The sequence below is a fragment of the Esox lucius genome, chromosome 7 (assembly GCF_011004845.1).
Source record: "Esox lucius isolate fEsoLuc1 chromosome 7, fEsoLuc1.pri, whole genome shotgun sequence".
Taxonomy (NCBI): domain Eukaryota; kingdom Metazoa; phylum Chordata; class Actinopteri; order Esociformes; family Esocidae; genus Esox; species Esox lucius.
In genome coordinates, this window is record NC_047575.1 from 31383722 (window position 1) to 31401807 (window position 18086).

General features: G+C 38.9%; 1 protein-coding gene across 6 annotated transcripts in view; it reads left to right on the forward strand.

Moving 5' to 3' along the window:
- The window catches only part of ntm (neurotrimin), a 541786-nt gene that overhangs the window by 328957 nt on the left and 194743 nt on the right, over positions 1 to 18086 (forward strand). The window contains exon 2 of one of the 6 annotated variants that reach the window (XM_013134541.4): positions 11147 to 11237. In XM_013134541.4, coding sequence (XP_012989995.1) covers positions 11147 to 11237 — 91 coding nt within the window. Of the gene's footprint in view, positions 1 to 10624; positions 11238 to 18086 lie in introns of those variants that run through there. The other 5 variants (XM_013134544.4, XM_013134540.4, XM_013134542.4 and 2 more) reach the window with 5 other exon arrangements.

Genomic DNA, 18086 nt, shown 5'->3' on the forward strand with positions numbered 1-18086 from the left:
CACTGTTTGGGACCCAAATTCATTTGGCCTAAAAAGTGAACATGTACTCTTTTAGTCTTTCCCCGACATAGCCAGAAGAGGACTAGCCACCCCACAGAGTACTGTTCCTCTCTATGTTTCTTCATATGTTCTGACCCTACTAGTGAGGTTTCCTAGCCATTGTGTATCATTGTTTTGTTGTTGCTTACTCTTTGTGGTTTTAGGCTGTGTATCTATATAAGCACTTTGTGACAAATGCTGATGTTTTGATTGATTTCATTTTTTTCAGATATAATGTTCATGCATTTCAATTTTTAGCTGACATATTGACAGACATATATAGGTGAATAGAGCAGCAATAAAATGTCCTTTTGAAGTGTAAATAAAATGTAGTGCAGTTCATGTGAATGGATTCAGATTGAAATCATTTTTAAGTTGAACATCTGTAGTTGTATCTTCCTCTGTGTCTATGATACAGCGATGAACAATGTTGAAAAACAGGAAGATAAAAATACCAACTGGAGTGGTAAAATGGTTTTTAATTCAAATATTAATTGTATGGATGACTGCTAATATTACAAGTAGAGTTATTATTGGTTCTTTCAGAATTCTCATGGTGGAATAAATAGTTCTGACAGCTTTATTGTGGCGTAGGAAATGCAGTTAAGTGTGACTTCTCATTGTTATTGCTAAGGGAATATAGGACGGCCAGTGGTCTCAGATGGTAATATCCATCTAGTCCTATTACAGGGAAAATTCACAAATGTTTTCATGTGTACAGTACTGTACAAAAGTCTTAAGCACCTGAAAGTCGAACCTAAGTCATTAATTTGGATAGAAAGTGTTTATTTGTAAAAACAAAATAGTGCCTATTACATATTATATAGAAATGGCCTGAGTTAAACTTTCAGGTGCCTAAGTCCTTTTGTTTGATTCCCTGAACAAGTATATGTATATGAATATGTAAAGGCAAGTGTTGACTCAGCAAAATGTAAAAAAAATAACTATTATATATGTGACAACTAGGCCTAGTATCAGTAAAAACACAAAATATGAAACATCTGTTTGGAGAGATCAACTACAAGAATTTATATAAATAAGGCTGCATGAAATTCATTGAAGAATGTCCCATTTGCCCCCATTGAGAAATATAAAATGCAGCAGTCAAAAGTTGGGCCTGGCATAGACATGATCCTATTGTGGCCACAGACAAGATTAAAGGCTGCAGATAATAATAACACTCATGGATTAACCAACAGATGAAAAACTAGAGCCTTGAGTTAAGGCAGTGACAAATACCACCATCTCGTCTGTTTGCCCTTGGAGAGAGAGAGCAAGAGAGGGAGAAAGTTAAAGAGTGAGACAAAGAGAGAGAAGGGTGGCCAGTGAGAAAATTGAGGATGGATGTGGAAAGCAGGTAAATCAAAGGGGATGTGTGGATTTCCTAAACCAAACAAGTTGTTCCAAGCGGTGTGTAATTCACCCCACAGATGATGGGTTTTACAGCCTTTTTGCCTGTATTCTATCCAGCAGGGATCTGTAAATCTGTCAATGTGAGAGTAAATTCCATTCCGCCTCTCTGTAATCTCATTTGCCTGCAGTGCCAATGGTGCATCAAATTCCGCTGACTTCTTCTGCGGTGGCGGAATACAGCGCTAGTTGCCTTGGCGTTTGGCTGATGTCGCCGCACCGACAGAGCCAGGGAGTAAATCCCACCTGTCCCACATGAACCGCTCCGTCAACCGCAAAAAATCCATTATCCCAGAATGTTTTAAGGGCCTAATGGAGTCCTTATCTTTATTTTGCACAGGAAAAAAATTAATTACACGGCGTAGTAAAAGTTATTCGGTTATCGTCACCCCCACCCACCTCCATTTACATATCTATGCGTTTCAAGGCTGAATGCAAACGTTTTGTTAAGGCAGGCGTTGACTCAAGCCGGTGTGTGGTTTACCAGTACCGGTGGCTGCCAATCATTGTGCCGGTTCTTGTACGTGTCATTTCGCATGGCAACTAACCTCTGAACACAGAAGTTCCTATCAACAAGATAAGGTAAAATAACAAGCATGTGAATGTCGCTTCTTTGCAGCAGGTTACTTTGTTAGACCCCACAGTGGTTCTTTTTGTAGTTTTTTTTCCCCCTTTCACGCAGCATGGTGTGACATCTCTTTGGAAGGAGAAAAAAAACATAATTGGTACTGTGTGCAATGGAGATTCAAAAAGTATACACTTTTCCATTGTGTTCCACTCTGCACAGAAATTCTATAACAAGCCTTTTCCCATAATCCCTTGGTCTTAATGATTTTGTACTTTTTCTGAATGCTGCTGAAGCACTAACAGGAAGGAGGCAGGCAGCATCCCTTTTGCGAGTGCAAATGAAATGCCATAATTACTTGTCGCATTGAGAGAGAGAGGACACAAAAGCAGCAATGTGTTTGGTTTTTAATTTGTACTGGAAGCATAGCTAACATGAGGCGTCTACTTAAGTAGATTCTGTGAATTCAATAGGAGCAGAATTGTTACAGCACAGCACTTGCCTCCTCTATGGTGGAGGGGTCTCCATGGTGATTAGAGGAGAGTTAAAGTGGTGGGGTGTTACATTTTCTCCTGAAATGTCTTCAACACAGTTATTTAGTGTCCTTTAAGTCAGCGTCTCCTTAGATTGGAGATAAAAAGCATATGATGCAAGTAAATATAGATAATCTCACCAAACATGAGATAAAGGAGAGGAACATTTCAATGCACATGTGTTTAGAGCATGATGATGGCCTATGGATCTTAGCAATAAGGCAGAAATTAAACTGTAAGGAATGGCTCATGCAACTGCTACATCACCATAGATGTTCGGGTCTTTTTAACTTACAAGAGGTCTTACTTGATGTCCTTGACACAAACTGCATCCACATTAACTTCCAAAACTCATCTTAGTGTCAAGAAAAGTGCCAAGGTATTTGTACAGGTCAACTATCTTCTCTGGTTCACCATCAATCAGAGTTTTTACTGGTGCCATGGAGTGTCTACATAAATCTGTAACCATATCCTTGTTTATTTTTTTTACTTTAGGTCTTAAGTCAGAGCAATCAAACCATCCAAAACATTCAACCACCTGTGGGCCATGGCTCACTTCCTCATTGTTTACAAGACTCACAATAACCAAATAATCTGCAAACGTAGTAATATATTTTACTCTGGCAACAATTAGTGTACAAAACAAACAACAGAGGGGAAATGACAGTGCTTTGTGGTGAGCCAGTGGAGGATTGCATGCCAGATATGAAACCATTGTCTCACCCTTTGAGTTATATTAGTTAAAAGCCAGCAGACTATGTTAAAGCAAGTCCGAAATTAGACAAAAGCCTAACATAGTTAAGAGTGATGGCTGTCCCGATCCTATAAGCAGACTGTAAGGGGTCTAATTGGTTTTGGACTTTTGTCATACTTGAATTCCTGTTAATATTTTTAAAGGCCTTAGTTAGAGAGGTCAGGGCAACAGGCACTACCAATAACTCCTAAACTACAGGACTCCTAAATCATCATTCAAGCTGTTAGAATGATAATTGAAAGATATGGGGAAATCTAATGGCAAGAGATCATCATGTCTTGGGACAATAATATTTGTGTTAAAACAGGAAACTAAACCTTTCACTACTAAACCTTTGACTACTTTAATGCATGCAGACACAGTACAGTATGAGTGGACTTATTTTCAAAATAATTTGTGCTCTCTAAAATGATGGGACAATGCACAGAAGTATCATAACAACAACAAAAATGATACAGTCAGTTGACTGCCCTTGCTGGAGATATACAATCATTTCTAAACTGTTCACCCAATACAGATATAAATATCCTCAAATTAAAGCTGACAGTCCGAACATTGAACTCAGTCATTTTATCATTCCAAAGTGCTGGACTACTGAGCCAAAACAACCAAAAATGTGTTACTGTGTATAATTATGACAGAGCAGAAATCTTTCTTTTTTTTTCCAGAGGGAAATCTTGTTTAAGAAGACAATGTTATGTCCATGAAAAGAATACCATCCCATAACGAAAGACTATGTGCACAGTCCTGTCTCCAGCTGACACATTTACTATGATCTACAGCAAAATCCCTTAGAACAGCAAAACGTGTTTATTAAAGTGCGATTGTCAAGGGAAAGAAACCTTCGAAGCAGAGCAGGAGGGCTTTTAAAACAGCTGTTGTGTCGCTGGGTGCAGCTCATCCTCGAAAGTGCTAAGGTAAATAACCACACAATACACAATACACACACACTCCACACACGCTCCTCACAACCTACAATTTTCATTAATCTGATCGTCCCATAATAGCCCTAGAACAAATCTCCTATTGCCTCTTTCATTCGATTAAAGATGCAGCGATAAAGTAAATTTTCTTATCAGCATGTTGGCAACTAGATTTGGCCTACATGTGAATATATTCAAAACAGTTACAGGCAACATTTTTGTTGTTATGATATGATGATACAGTCAGTTGACTGCCCTTTCTGGAGACATACAGTACACCCCTGCAGTGTTTAGCGTTTCCAGATATGCAGAGTGCTGCTAATCCTTCTTTCCATAACTGTCTTTGGCTAAACATATAAAAAAGAAACACATTTAAATTCCACATGGGTGGATAAAATGCATGTTGATTAAAGGAATTGGTGCCCAGGCTGGCCAGTACCTACAGTACAGTGCCCACATTATTATGGCAGAATGTGTCACTTGCAAAGCTCATTTAACCTTCCTTCTGGAGTCAGGAAGCCATTACTATAGAGCTCTGTCCCAGTGTCAATTTCAATACAATTAATATGTTGATCCCTTATGATATGCAGTGGAATATCCAACTTGGTCTTCAGAAGGGATCAGCCAATCCCGTGGCAGACTAATCCAGTTGACTAAATGGCAAATTTTGCAGATAGACTTCACCTGTGTAGGAAAGATAGAAAATGTTTTCAAACCATCTCAATACCTCTATATCTCCAAAGGCTGATAAAGAGGGGTTTATCGGCATCAATTTTCTTATTATAAAGTAATGGTCACTTCCACTTTCAAGATGCCCACAAGCCTCTATGAGTGATAGGGAGGCCGTTGGCTATGTCTCTCTTGTTGATAGCTTGAGCCCCTCCCATGATTGACCCTGGAAGATCACTCATCCCTTTGGGGAGGTGGAATACTATCACATTTTATTTCCAGAGCCACTTGGAATCGTTCTGTAAATCCATTACCACTGTCATCTTCAGCAGACTCCTCTTGGCAACCGACCCCCTCATTACTTTTTTCACATCTTGTTTGTTTACACCTAATTATTGTTTTTCTCCAAGAGCTCAAAACCTCCGATGGGTGTATTGTTGTCACACAACTCCTGGCTGTGCTATAGGAAATTATGATATTCCACACTTGGGAAAACTAGTAAAATGATATAGCTTTAAGTCTTTTAATAAGTATGTACCAGCTTTCCACACAGTGTCGAAATGATTTTGGCAGATTTGATCTAGGTCGTTCAAGTTGGTTTGATGAATCTAGTGGAGCGATTTTCAAATAGTGCCAAAGATTCTCTGTGGGATTAAGATCAAGAATTAGACTGGGACACTGAGGACATTCACCTTGTTGTTCTTGAGCCACTCCAATGTTGCTTTAGCCTTGTACTTGATCTTTTTCCTGCTGAAAGGCGAATTTCCTCCCAAGGTTCAGTGGACTGAAGTTGGTTCTCCTGAAGTATTTCCCTTGTTTCGCCCCGACCATTGTTCATTCAACTGTAACAAGATGCCAAGCCTCTGCTGATGAGAGGCATCCCCACAGCATCCTTCATGGTACTGTAGTGATGGTGTCGTAACACATAGCACTTTAAGTAATTGTCATTGTTTTAAAATAAAATACAACATTTCTATATACCATTTGTAATTCATTACTATGTAGAATATATCAGCTTTTTTAATACTTTTGCAAGGCACTATGTATTTAAAACTATAATGCCCTCCAGAATCATTGGCACACAAGCAGAAAGGCTATGAACTTTTTTTGCTGTTTATCAGCTTAACTGTAAAATGTGAAATCAGTTATTCAAAGAAATGATTTGCACCCCAAGAATTTCCTATCAATGTTATCTTATGAACTAAATCTACAAGTATAGGTACTTTCTGATATGTTGCCATATAGTAACAGCATACAATAGTGGAAATAACTTTTACTTAACTTTTTCTTCCGAAATGTTGTTTGTGTTGATTCAGTTGGTGCTATTATAAGCTTTAACACTTTACTTACATACAACACCTTAAACATACTTTCCAACAACTTGTCCTTTTATTTATTCCATTCTTTTTAAAGTATTCAAGACAATACAGTCTTTGTTTTTCATCCAATACATATTATAATCTATAAAAAACAAGTCTCTAACTTGTGCAGATGCCTCATAATTATGGAACAGTTTTTACTAGACTATAGGCTAGACAATTGTCCCCATCATTGCTTCCATCAAATGTCCAATCCACATCAGAAGGAAAAGTGCCAATTAAATTTGATTTTAACCATAATATAAATGCAAGAGCAGTCCTTAACATACAAATAATCAACATTATATCATTTTCATTATTCCTATTATTGTTTGAACAGCATAACTGATTGCAGCTACCTTGCTAGCTGACTAAACTATTGCAGTAATGTCATTCCACTTCTGAACACTGTTGCCGCTTGGCAATACAGACATTTGATCGATTTACCAAAAACTAAATTCATTAAAAAAAGACGTGATGTTTCCATATTTTTTTGGAGTTGGTAAAATGGGTTGGTAACTAGAATGTTTTGTTAAAGAGACAGTTCCAAGGGAATGAACACAAAGAGTATGTTGCCATTATGGCCACAACATGCGGTAGAGGGTTAGATTGCAAGCAGATCACTGGGAAAAATATTAGCAATCTATGTATCTGAGACAGTTCAATGCTGAACTGTGTGGTTATTATTAGTCTTATTATCTTTTATCTATATTATTATCTTATTATGCATGCATAGAGTCTAACCTTAGGTTGGAACTGAAGGTGCACAGCAATCTGTACATGACCCTATATCAATTACTTTAAGGCTTCCATGTTAACAGCTGCTTTCTTGTACCTTTCTCTTGAACCTATACGCTGATATTTTCATGATGTTTTGTAATAAAGACCTCGTTACCCGTAGCTCCCTAATGACATATATTATTCTGAAGCAGGCAGAGCAACATGGGGCCCATCAGAAGGATGTTGGAGTAGAGCTACTGAGGTGCTTGTTTAACTTTTTAACATGATGGATTTAATCTGCAATCAATTATGTGACGGGCATCATCATTTGTAATAGTGTTTATGCTGATCCGCCCCATTTAAAAATATTAAGGTGATGCTGCAGTCTAAGGAACCTAGCTGACCTCCACAGTCTAAGTTTGAGTCTGGACTTTGCCTCATGCTGACAAGTAGCTGGGAAGCCCCATGGGTCATGAAAATTGGTCAGGATTGCCATGGGAGGGCCCATCCCGCTGTAGTGACTCCCTCAGGTGGCTTTGGTGACTGAAGAAAAAAAAAATGTTTTGTTAACTCTCTGACAGTGAAGTAGAAATAAAGTGAACTGTAAAGTTTAGGAAGGTAGCTTGTCTTTTGGATTTGAAAATGATACAATGTATAACTAATGAATATGAAGAGTTGGAGGCATCTTGAGTAACAATTATCTGGATCTATTGTACTAACCCTACATTATGGCTTCCCTTTATCTGCTACCTATTGCATTTATTATCAGGGCCATAGTCTTTAAGTTCTATATCCTTCTGTAAGTGCTTCCAACACTATGGGTGCTACATTTGCACACAGGACACCAATGTAATTGGTAGTGTGAGCCTATAGTACCTATATACTGTACACCTGCATTAACAATTTGCACCAGTAAATATATCCATTCTGCAGAAAATACTGCAGAATGTTGTAATCAAATATGCCTTTAATTGCTAATATTGTTATTTTCTGTTGTTTGATATGCATGCACCAACTTTAAGTTGCTCTGGGTAAGAGTGCCTGCTAGTTTACAAAATTTTAATATAAAATGAAACAAATTGAGCATGTGGAGAGTTTTGATTATTGATAATGAACAATTTGGAAAAGGTGTCTTAAAAAAGTAATAAATGGTATTAGAAGTACATTGAAAAGAAATTATGTTCAATTCTATTCACTTTTTATAGTTTAATGTAAAAAAAGAAAACGTATTCTAGGCAACCTTTTGTAGACCTATTTTAAACTTTCCTTTTTTGTTAATGTATGTTATCTTCAATTATTTGTTTTTCGTGCCATTGTATTCTTTTTAGTTTTTTTTACTTTGTGGTTCTTTTTAGTTCCTTCATTACAAATCCCCCATTCTCTTTACGCCTGTGTCCTGCCCGCAGCATTACAGAATGACTAACCTCAACCAAGGACACAGCAGTGGAACAGAGTGGGAGAGAGGGCAAGTGACTGTTTGTTGAATTGCTCCGTCTAAATATTTTTTTGTGGTGGGCTATGGCTTCGGGTTCGTCGGCCGCGGGGTGGGCCCGCAGTGCACAGAGAAGATGTGTTTTCTGGCTCAGATATGGGAGCACAGAGGAGATGGGCACTCGGCCCCACCAGCTGCTGCAAGAGGGGGCAAGCGACCAGGTTTGTCGATCATGCGAGTGCCCACGTCTTTTTGGTGGCGACGGCATTCCAGGCCCAGTGCAGGACCCCAGTGGAGGCAGATCTGAGAGTAGAAGACCGTCGACCCCAGCAGTTGTTTGGAGGAGAAGAGCGCCACTGTAGTCCTCTCTTGTCCCACTTCCCGGTTTGTTGGTTCCAGGGCTGCGTCTCAGCCGGCCTTTCCTGTCTGTTTCTGTTTTCGGAGCTGGCTGTTTATGGTTACCTATGGAGTCCTGGAAGGCTCTGTGGGTTTTGACGGAGCTCCAGGATTGGTGGCTGCCGCAGGCCTGCCGTGCCAGAGAAATCCAATGCCCTCTCTCCCTCAATTTGAGCACAGACACCAATTTGTTATTTGGTTCTTGTTTCACTCTCACGTTTTTTCTGTTTTTGTGTGTAGTTTTTGTTCAATAATTATGTTTTTGAAAAAAGGGTCACCAAATATTCAGGGAATTCCATTTTACTGTAATTTTCTCATGAAACTTGTAACTACATTGCTAGATGATTTAGCAAAATGTTGAGTGGCTTGTTAGCAATCAAAAGCTTTTGTTGCTGACTTGAATCATGACACTCGGTCAAACTCTGCCTTCTCAAATTGAAATCAGATAACCGGTGCATTTGGTGTTATTGTGCAATTATTCCCTCTCACCAAATAATAATAATAGTATACAGAGTAGGGGTAGGATGACAATGCTGCCAGTCACTCCATTAAGTATTTGTCATTTTCAGAGGATGGAAGCTGTAGTGCTCAGTAGGAAATAATACTTATGCAGCTAGATATTTTATTTATACATTGTGTTTTTATTTTTAAACATTACATTTTACGATGTGGTTTGATGGCACACTGATTATCGGTGCATTTTAAATATATTGCTTTTGCCTTTTAACCAAAATCCTTCAATGGTGAAACATTTGGTCACAAGCTATTGGTCATTACTCATTGCATTCCAGCTACAGTATTTGTTCAACTAGGGTGAGTATTATGAAAACGGGGTCATTTAAGTGTTTTATTGGAAATCTTTGCATGTGGCCCATTTTTTCAATATTCAAAGTGTGTCCCATATACACACCACTCACCCTATGTGTTCATTCTTCAAGCTGGGTGGTTGAGTCTATAGAAATGTTGAGTCATTGTGATTGACACTATGTTATGCTCAGAGGCCACAAAACGGAGGAGGTTGTAGACTTGCCCTTCACACTCATTTAATCTTTTGCTGCACATCTAATCTTTAGGAGTCAATAATGAAACATCTGGTATGATAGCACTGCAATTAAATGATTGACACATTTTACAGCCAAGGGTGTGAAAATCCATGCAATGAGTCATGGGCTGTATATTTAGTCTGCATGTATTCACACCACCAAAATGTGTTCTTACAGTCATACTAACCAATGATACTTCAATTTTACTGGTTCACTCATTAGAACAATATAGCTGGCTATCAATAGGCCAAGTATACATACATACATGCAAACATACATACATATATATATATATATATATATATATATATATATATATATATATATATATACACACACACACACACACACACACACACACACACACACACACAAACACACACACACACAATGTGTCCATGTTTACAATTTCATCCTTGATTAACAATAATGCCAGTACAGCTGTTCACCAGGTCCCTGCTATCATGACAACCCCACCTCCTTTCCACTTTTTCTCACTCCTCTCATTCTTCCTAAACTTGCCAGAGTTCTTACTGTGATGGGTTTGGCATCAAAATCCAATTGGTTGCTCATATTGTAAGTATTGGGAAATGGGTGGAATAAATGAACAGGATAATTGTATTCATTTTTGAGTGAAACTAGTTTGGACATTATTGGTGCTGCTGTCCCTGCCTATTTGTAAAATGCAGCAAACCCCTAGAGCGCCCCCATAGGCTACAGCGCTGAAAGGATGGTGGAGATCACAAAAACTCATGAGCCAATGCCAAGAAAGTCTTGATTTTTTGGGATGGACATAATCACGCACTTAGCCATTTGTTTATGGGCTTTTGCGCATTTGGAAGCGGTGTCTAAAGTTATATCACGTCATTCGAAACGAAATACTGCTTTGGTTTTCTCTGCTGTTGTCCACAATAGCAACCGTTAAGTGAAATGACAAGTGCGCGTTGTCATCAATACAAGCAGCTGAACAATCTAATAAGGCATAAACATTTCAACTCCGCAACCTGCACTGAAAAGCTACCCACATTGACCATATATTTGTCAGGGAACCGAAAGGACCGCTAATCTATTACATAGACTATAGCTGGAAAGAAGATTTGGATTAACAGATGAACTGTATTAACTAAGCGTGCTCGCGACACCGTTATACGCGTTTGCCTTTTAAAAACAACGGACGCATTGCCCGTGGTGGCAAGCGGTGGGATTTATTAGGTTACAGAAGATGGGTGTTTGTGGATACTTTGCTGCGTCTTGGAAGTGCCTGGTGGTTCTGTTTTTCAGGCTGCTGTTTCTTGTCCCCGCAGGTTTGCCTGTCCACAGTCAAGGGGATTCTCAAACCGATAGTAAAGTGATGGACAATATTACTGTCAAGCAAGGCGAGACCGTCTTTCTCAGGTAAATCATTTTCTAACACTTCTTACACTGTGACTGCTGGTGAACAGTTTTAAAAAGTTGCATTAACGTTATTAGTTAACGTTGTTCGCCGTATTGAATGGGCAAAATGATTTATTTATATCGGTATGATACGGTATTGTAAGCGTCATGTGTATTTGCTATTGAGAGGGATTCTAGAGGATTAGGCACAAACAAGATAAACTGAACTCCAAGTGATCGCTGTGTTGGGGTTTGGAACCAATTTGCTTCTGGTCCACCAGCACAGATTTAAACATGGGATTTTAAATCTTTTCAATTAGACACCAAAAATTCAATGCCTAGTTTTAGCCCGTATAGGCTACCTTATTCTCTTTGATTCTGTATGTGTTATAATAACTATCCATGTGTGGATTATTCACACAAAAAAATATTCTTGGATCACTCGAGATCCATGTAATTAAATAATTCTGAGATTTTAGTTTATTTTCTTCAGCTTTTACACATTTTACCACAATTTTCATAGCAACAAGTCTCAAAAAGTTAAAAGTATGTCAGTAGCCACTGAATAAAAGTTTGAGGTTTCCTCACAATATGTGCATTTTAGAAAAGTAAAGTGGTGTTTTATTCTGTCACGTTCTGTAGCCTAAGTTAATAAATCTATTGAACTTCTTCATCTAAGGACTTCTCCACTAGGTGATGCATCATGGGGTAATACAATAAAAACATACTAGTATACAATCTTTGAATGAACTATGGCAACGTAATGTAAATTGTGTTAGGAAACATTTTAGTTAGGGTTCATCCAACTTATTGTGCTGATATCTGACTCCAACCATGTAATGTGTCTTTTGCTCATAACTCTGTCTGGGTCATCAGGAAAGATCAGCCAGTCAAGCGCAATGAAGCTGGATGGCCAACCCAGGAGATTATATTTAAACAGTGGAAACCATGGCAAAAAGGATAAAGCTTGTGTCAAACTAACATCACACTCTTACCAGCTGGCTAATTAGCCAGGTTTCTAGTCTAGTTGGCAACTCCAGTCAGGCAAAAAAAAAAAAAAAAGACAAACAAACTAACATTAAAACAAAGTTATGTTAATTGATGAGTGAGGGAGACATTTCTTGGAATTTTGGTCACCATCTGGATGTCATTTTGATCTGCCAATTAGTTAACATTACTCCCCTTTGGGATGCAAAAAGCACCAGTGTTCTATCAAGGTGTTTGCCTACAGTGAGTTGTTTCCCACTGTATCACTATGATGCCTGTTCGTTCAGCACTGCTATCCTGCGACAATGAAGTAGATAATGTTGTTACTTAAGGCACTGTTCTTAATTATTTGTTTGTTTAAACATATTATGGAATATACTGTAGAACACAATGAAGTAAAATATTTTAAAATGTTCAAAGTTTAATGTACTGGAACGTATTAGTTTAAAGACCTGGTGTGGTCCGTCACTGGTGCACATACAGTATAATGCCGCCGCATGGGTTTGAATCCAGCCCAAAGCACCTTTAGCCAAAACTCTTCCCCAACTTTCCCCACTGTCTCTATTCCATAAAGCATTAAATGCCACAAAATAGATTTTTTGAAGGACTTTTTTTCTGGCTAATAAACTGTTCTCCTTCACAATAGTACAGACATTGGTTTAGATTACTTTTTGCCTGTAGTTTGGAGACAAAAATACCCGTGGCATGATAATGCTTGAATTACTGTGTAGTATCTGTTTGCTAAATAGGCTAATTATAATGATATAATTAGTAGCATATAAGTAGCATCTCAAATAATGTCCTATTCTACAGATTATATTAGATTATTAGGCTGACCTATAGCCTAATAGTCATCAGGGATTCAGTTGCTTGTTATTTGGGATAAGTGCACATGGTGAATAAACATGAATGTCTTACGTGAGCAAAAAAATAAGGCAGATATTTAAACTTCTGTCTGCCCCTTAAAACCCAAGCTTGGATTCTGTATCTCAGCCCCGCCTCACACGCAGGAGGGGGGCAATAAGTTTGCCTCGGGGCAAGGCTGCCAAACCCTGTTTTCAATTGCTACTAACCTGATTTTGCTTTTTATCCAGCTAATTATCAGAATCGGGTGTGTTAAATTAAGGCTGGAGAGAAAACCTAAAGGGCAGTACCTCTCCAGAAACAGGGCTGGGCAGCCCTGCTTTGGGGTATTCAGGTCTCTGGCCACTGAGTGTTTTGGGAGTTCTCAGACCAGGCCCCTGAAGCAGACCAAACCTGTGACTGAACATGCTTACGCTGCAGCTGTCACCCTTCTGAGGGGACAAAATACATTGTGCTACCTAGTGTCTGTATTCCTTAAGGTTCGGTACACACATTTGAAGCTTTCTCCCCTTTCCCTCTATCATCTCTCTCAATGTTTCCCTTTCTTAACCATACATTTTGCAACACGGGGAACACATTAGGTTTTAACCCTATTCTTTCTACAGCAGTCTACTTTGTGTTCCTGCTCACTCAAGAACATTATGATATGCTTCTACCCGCCGAAAGTCTCAGCTCCCTCAGGCTTTCCTCCGGCACCCTTTGGGTGCTTTGGCAAGGGGAGATGTCAGTGTGTCAGCCCTCTCTCTTGTCTCCTTGAAGTTTGGAATGGAAAGCAAACTGCAGTTCCCTTATTCAGGAACAGGATTTATAAGGCTCAAAGTTTTTTTCCCCCACCACTCTGCCATGTCTGTGTCTGAGGGGTCACTCCTTCCACATGTAGACAGCTATCTGGTACTCTGATATTTGTTTATTTGCAAGGTTCTAATACTCCTACAAGATCTCCTTCATTCTCCTCTCTACGATTGATTCACAGAGGTTGGGCCTGCTTTGAGCATCCTCTCTTGATTCCCTCTCTCTAGGGTCAAGACATATCGTTCTCAAAGCTGTGTAATATTGCAATGTGCCATTCCTAAGAACAGATCTAAGCCATGGTATACTGGCCATATTCCACACTCCTCTTGCCATGTTGGTTAAATATAGCATATGCAGCATTTTGATCTGACAAATCAACATCTGAAATTCTTTCTGGGGATCATGGACCCCTCATCCTCCAGACTAAAGAGGAGAGGGACCATCAGGCTTGTTATCAGTGCACAGTTCGAAAGCCAGCATCTGTGATGGTATGGGGGACTTGCACATCTGTGAAGGCACTATTAATGCTTAACAATATATACAAGTTTTGATGCAACATATGCTGCCATCCAGACAACGTCTTTTTCAGGGAAGGCCTTGCTTATTTCAGCAAGACAGCACCAAACCACATTTGGCACGTATTACAACAGCATGGCTCTGTAGTAAAATAGTCTGTGTGCTAAACTGGTCTGCCAGCAGTCTTGACCTGTCACCCATTGAAAACATTTGGCGCATTATGAAAGGAAAAATACCTCAAAGGAGATGCAGCAAAAATCCTATATCAAGCAGAAAATGGGAAAACGTTTCCCTTTCAAAACTACAGCAATTGGTCTCCTCAGTTCCCAAATGCTTACAGAGTATTGTTAAAAGAAGATGTGATGCAGCACAGTGGTAAATATGCCCGTGACCCACATTTTTTAAAAACGTGTTGCTGATATCAAAAATATATAAATGTTTTCTTAAAACAGTACAATTTCTCAGTTTCAACATTTGATATGTTGTCTTTGTGTCACGGTTGTGGTGGTAGGACACAGGTGCAGAGAGGAAAGGGCGGTAGTAATCCATAGTTTAATGAAAAATGAAACAAAACAAAAGCAGCAACCAGTGACGTAGGGCATCAAGTACAAACAAAACCAAGGTGGACCACACCGGGTGTGGCCACACATAGAACATAAATAGGCTGGGCTGGGGCCATAGTCAGGACAGAAGGTGGTGCCTCTAGGCACCTCTACTCAGTTTGGTCACCCCAATTGGAGGCAGGTGTAGATCGTTGCCTCCAATTGGGGTGACCAAACTGAGTAGAGGGGCCTAGAGGCACCACCTTCTGTCCTGATTATGGCCCCAGCCCAGCAGAGAGATGGCTAGGGGCACAGCCAGGACGTGACACTTTGTACCATTTTCAATTAAATATAGGGATAAATGATTTGCATCATTGCATTGTTTTTATTTGTGTGTTTCGTGTGAGTATCTTGTATCATGGACCAAAGAAATGCATGGCACTCACCACATGATGCCGCAAGGAAGACATATTTCATTACCACTAGCTATGTACGTCTCCCCTCATATGTTCTGTGTTATTGTTTGTTAATGTTAGTCCTGCGTCAGAAAATAGCTTGTCAAGGATGGTCGGCATGTGCAACATGAGAACTAGTTTGCTAGAAATGTTTACATGCACACTGAGTGGAATAGCTGGCTTCTACATAGAAATATGTTTAACAATTTCACCCACTGACATAAGCATGTCACCAGCTAGCCAAGTGTCTATGTGCGGTAGACTGAGGCAATTATATTTCTGTACGATCAAACATATGTGGTGTAGTATAATGGCAATAGCTGTTAGAAGAACCTTGCTCTTGCAACCAAAAGATGCTGCCTTATTTAGGTTTTTTAGCAAAACAATGTCATTGCACTCATTTCATTGACATCATCTGAGCTGCATTGATGTCAGCTCACAAATCATTCTCTGAGACATATTAATTGATTATTTGATGCAACCAGCAGTTCAATTAAGTTAATGAAGTTATTCCCTCGCTCACTAATCAACACCTAAGTCTATACTGGAAGTGAATGCTATAATATGGTGAGGGGATTTTAGGACCTTACATTTAAAATTATGTAATATTTGTATTTTGCTTTTGCGTTTGACTACCCATTTTGGTATTATTTTCAAATATACATTTTGATACTGAATAGAAATTTCTCAGCCCTTGCAGCTACTGTACAGGCACACACAATATGTGACTAAAAAGGTAATTTTAGTCAATCCACCTGCTTTTTGGGGATTTGTAAAAACCTTGGAACAGACTTCAGATATGAGGGTCCAGTGGCCTAGGCCCAGCCCTTTCCTGTCCAATAAATCATAGACATTCCTGAATATATATATATTTTAAAAAAGGACACCTTCATTTGGAGTCATTTTAAGTCACATACTATTCACATAATAATCCCACAGAAATGACCGCAGGGGATTTGAACAAACGTGGCCCTGTCACCCTGTTTTAGAGATATCCTTGCCGATCTTAATACCAATCCAAATGAGGATCAGCTATGAATCAAGTTGGGCGGGGGATACCTTAATAAGCTTGAATCAAAAATCACACTTGTTTTTTCTTCTAAACAATGGATTTGTTTGCAACATCGTACTTGCAGCTGGAAAGTTCTGATGAGTGACAATGTGATCAAAGAACACCTTAAAACGGTGGGTTTTAAGCTAAGCTGCATAAATATGTATGTTGGTATAGTTTTAGTGAACCTTTTGTTGGCTTTGAGATTGATGGTTACCCCACTGCAATCATATAAAAAATAGAATTATCTCATGAATAGTTTGTATTATATTGCCCATTATTCATGCAGACAAGTAGCTACATAAATCCACGTCCTGTTTCAAAATAATCAACTACAGCACAAACTGTCTCTTCCTTCAAAAAAGTTTATGTCCTGTGTGAGCAAGAACAAATGACAATACACACAGTTAGCTAATGCATTTCTAAATTATTAATAAGGTAAGGGTTATCTTTATTAATAATTTGTTTGTCTTTGTTCATCATTCGTCCATATTAACTACCGTATATTTATTAATGCTCATTCATGTACCCTTATCGAAAAGTATTACCAATAGAAGGGCAGAGTGGTATACCATGTCTAATTTTTGTAGAAGCTATAAGCTGATAATGACAGTCTTACGTTTTCAATGTCCTCTGACACATACATTAAAATCACAAGAATTGTAATTTATTTACACCAAACAATTTGATTTGAGTTATGTTATATTTTCATGTACCGAATATCTATAGAAAGATGCATCATTAACCCAAAATCAGGCCAGAAATGTTGTATGTGATGTTTCTGTGAAGATGATTCTGTGAAAGACCTACTGTACAGTCTCTTTCCAATTTCATTGTGGGGGACAATAAGTCTCATGGAAAGGTGTAGCGACATAGATAGCCAATTCTGACAGCAATCATATAATGTCTGTGGGCATGGAAATTACACAAACAAAATCATGTTCAACTGCAAATTCCATCCCCCGGGGGGAACCTTTGTCGAAATCTATAATTGGGTTTTTTGTGATTAGGGCTCTCTGTGGGGATAACGAGTGGCTGGCAGTGTTTCTTGGCTGTATCGGGCTAATGTCAGAGCTAACTGCAAGCCAGGGCCCCTTAGCTAAGGATCTGTGGAAAATTCAAAGCCCTTGGTTTGATATCAAGCTTTTTGGTTCGAAGCCAGACTATACGAATTGCGGCACCATGCCATTATCCCCATGACATTAGGGACAAAAATAGCTGACAAACAACTGTCTTAAAGACACAACCCATTACAGACAACATTCTCCTTGCTTTGTCTTTGGTAAGGCCCAAGTACAAAATAACAGGTTCACCTTCAGCGCTAAGGCAGACAAAAGATGTACTGTAAGGGACATGCATGTACAGTAACCATGTTCTATATTTTTTGCTTAGTGGTCCTGGAAACCTTTTAATATTTTATTAAATTATAAATGTTTTCCACATACACCTGCTGCTTTTCACTTGTCTACACTGAGTTTTTTTTTTTTTTTTACCACATCTCCAAACTTAACTTGGTGTTCAGATAAAAGGATTTGGTTAATTGCTAATGAGGCACAGCACATTCAGTCATGGAAATGATAGATGTGATGATGACACAGTTTGGGTGAATTGGGATTGCATCGAAAATCACCATCTCAATGTTGGCCTATTAGTAATTCTGGGG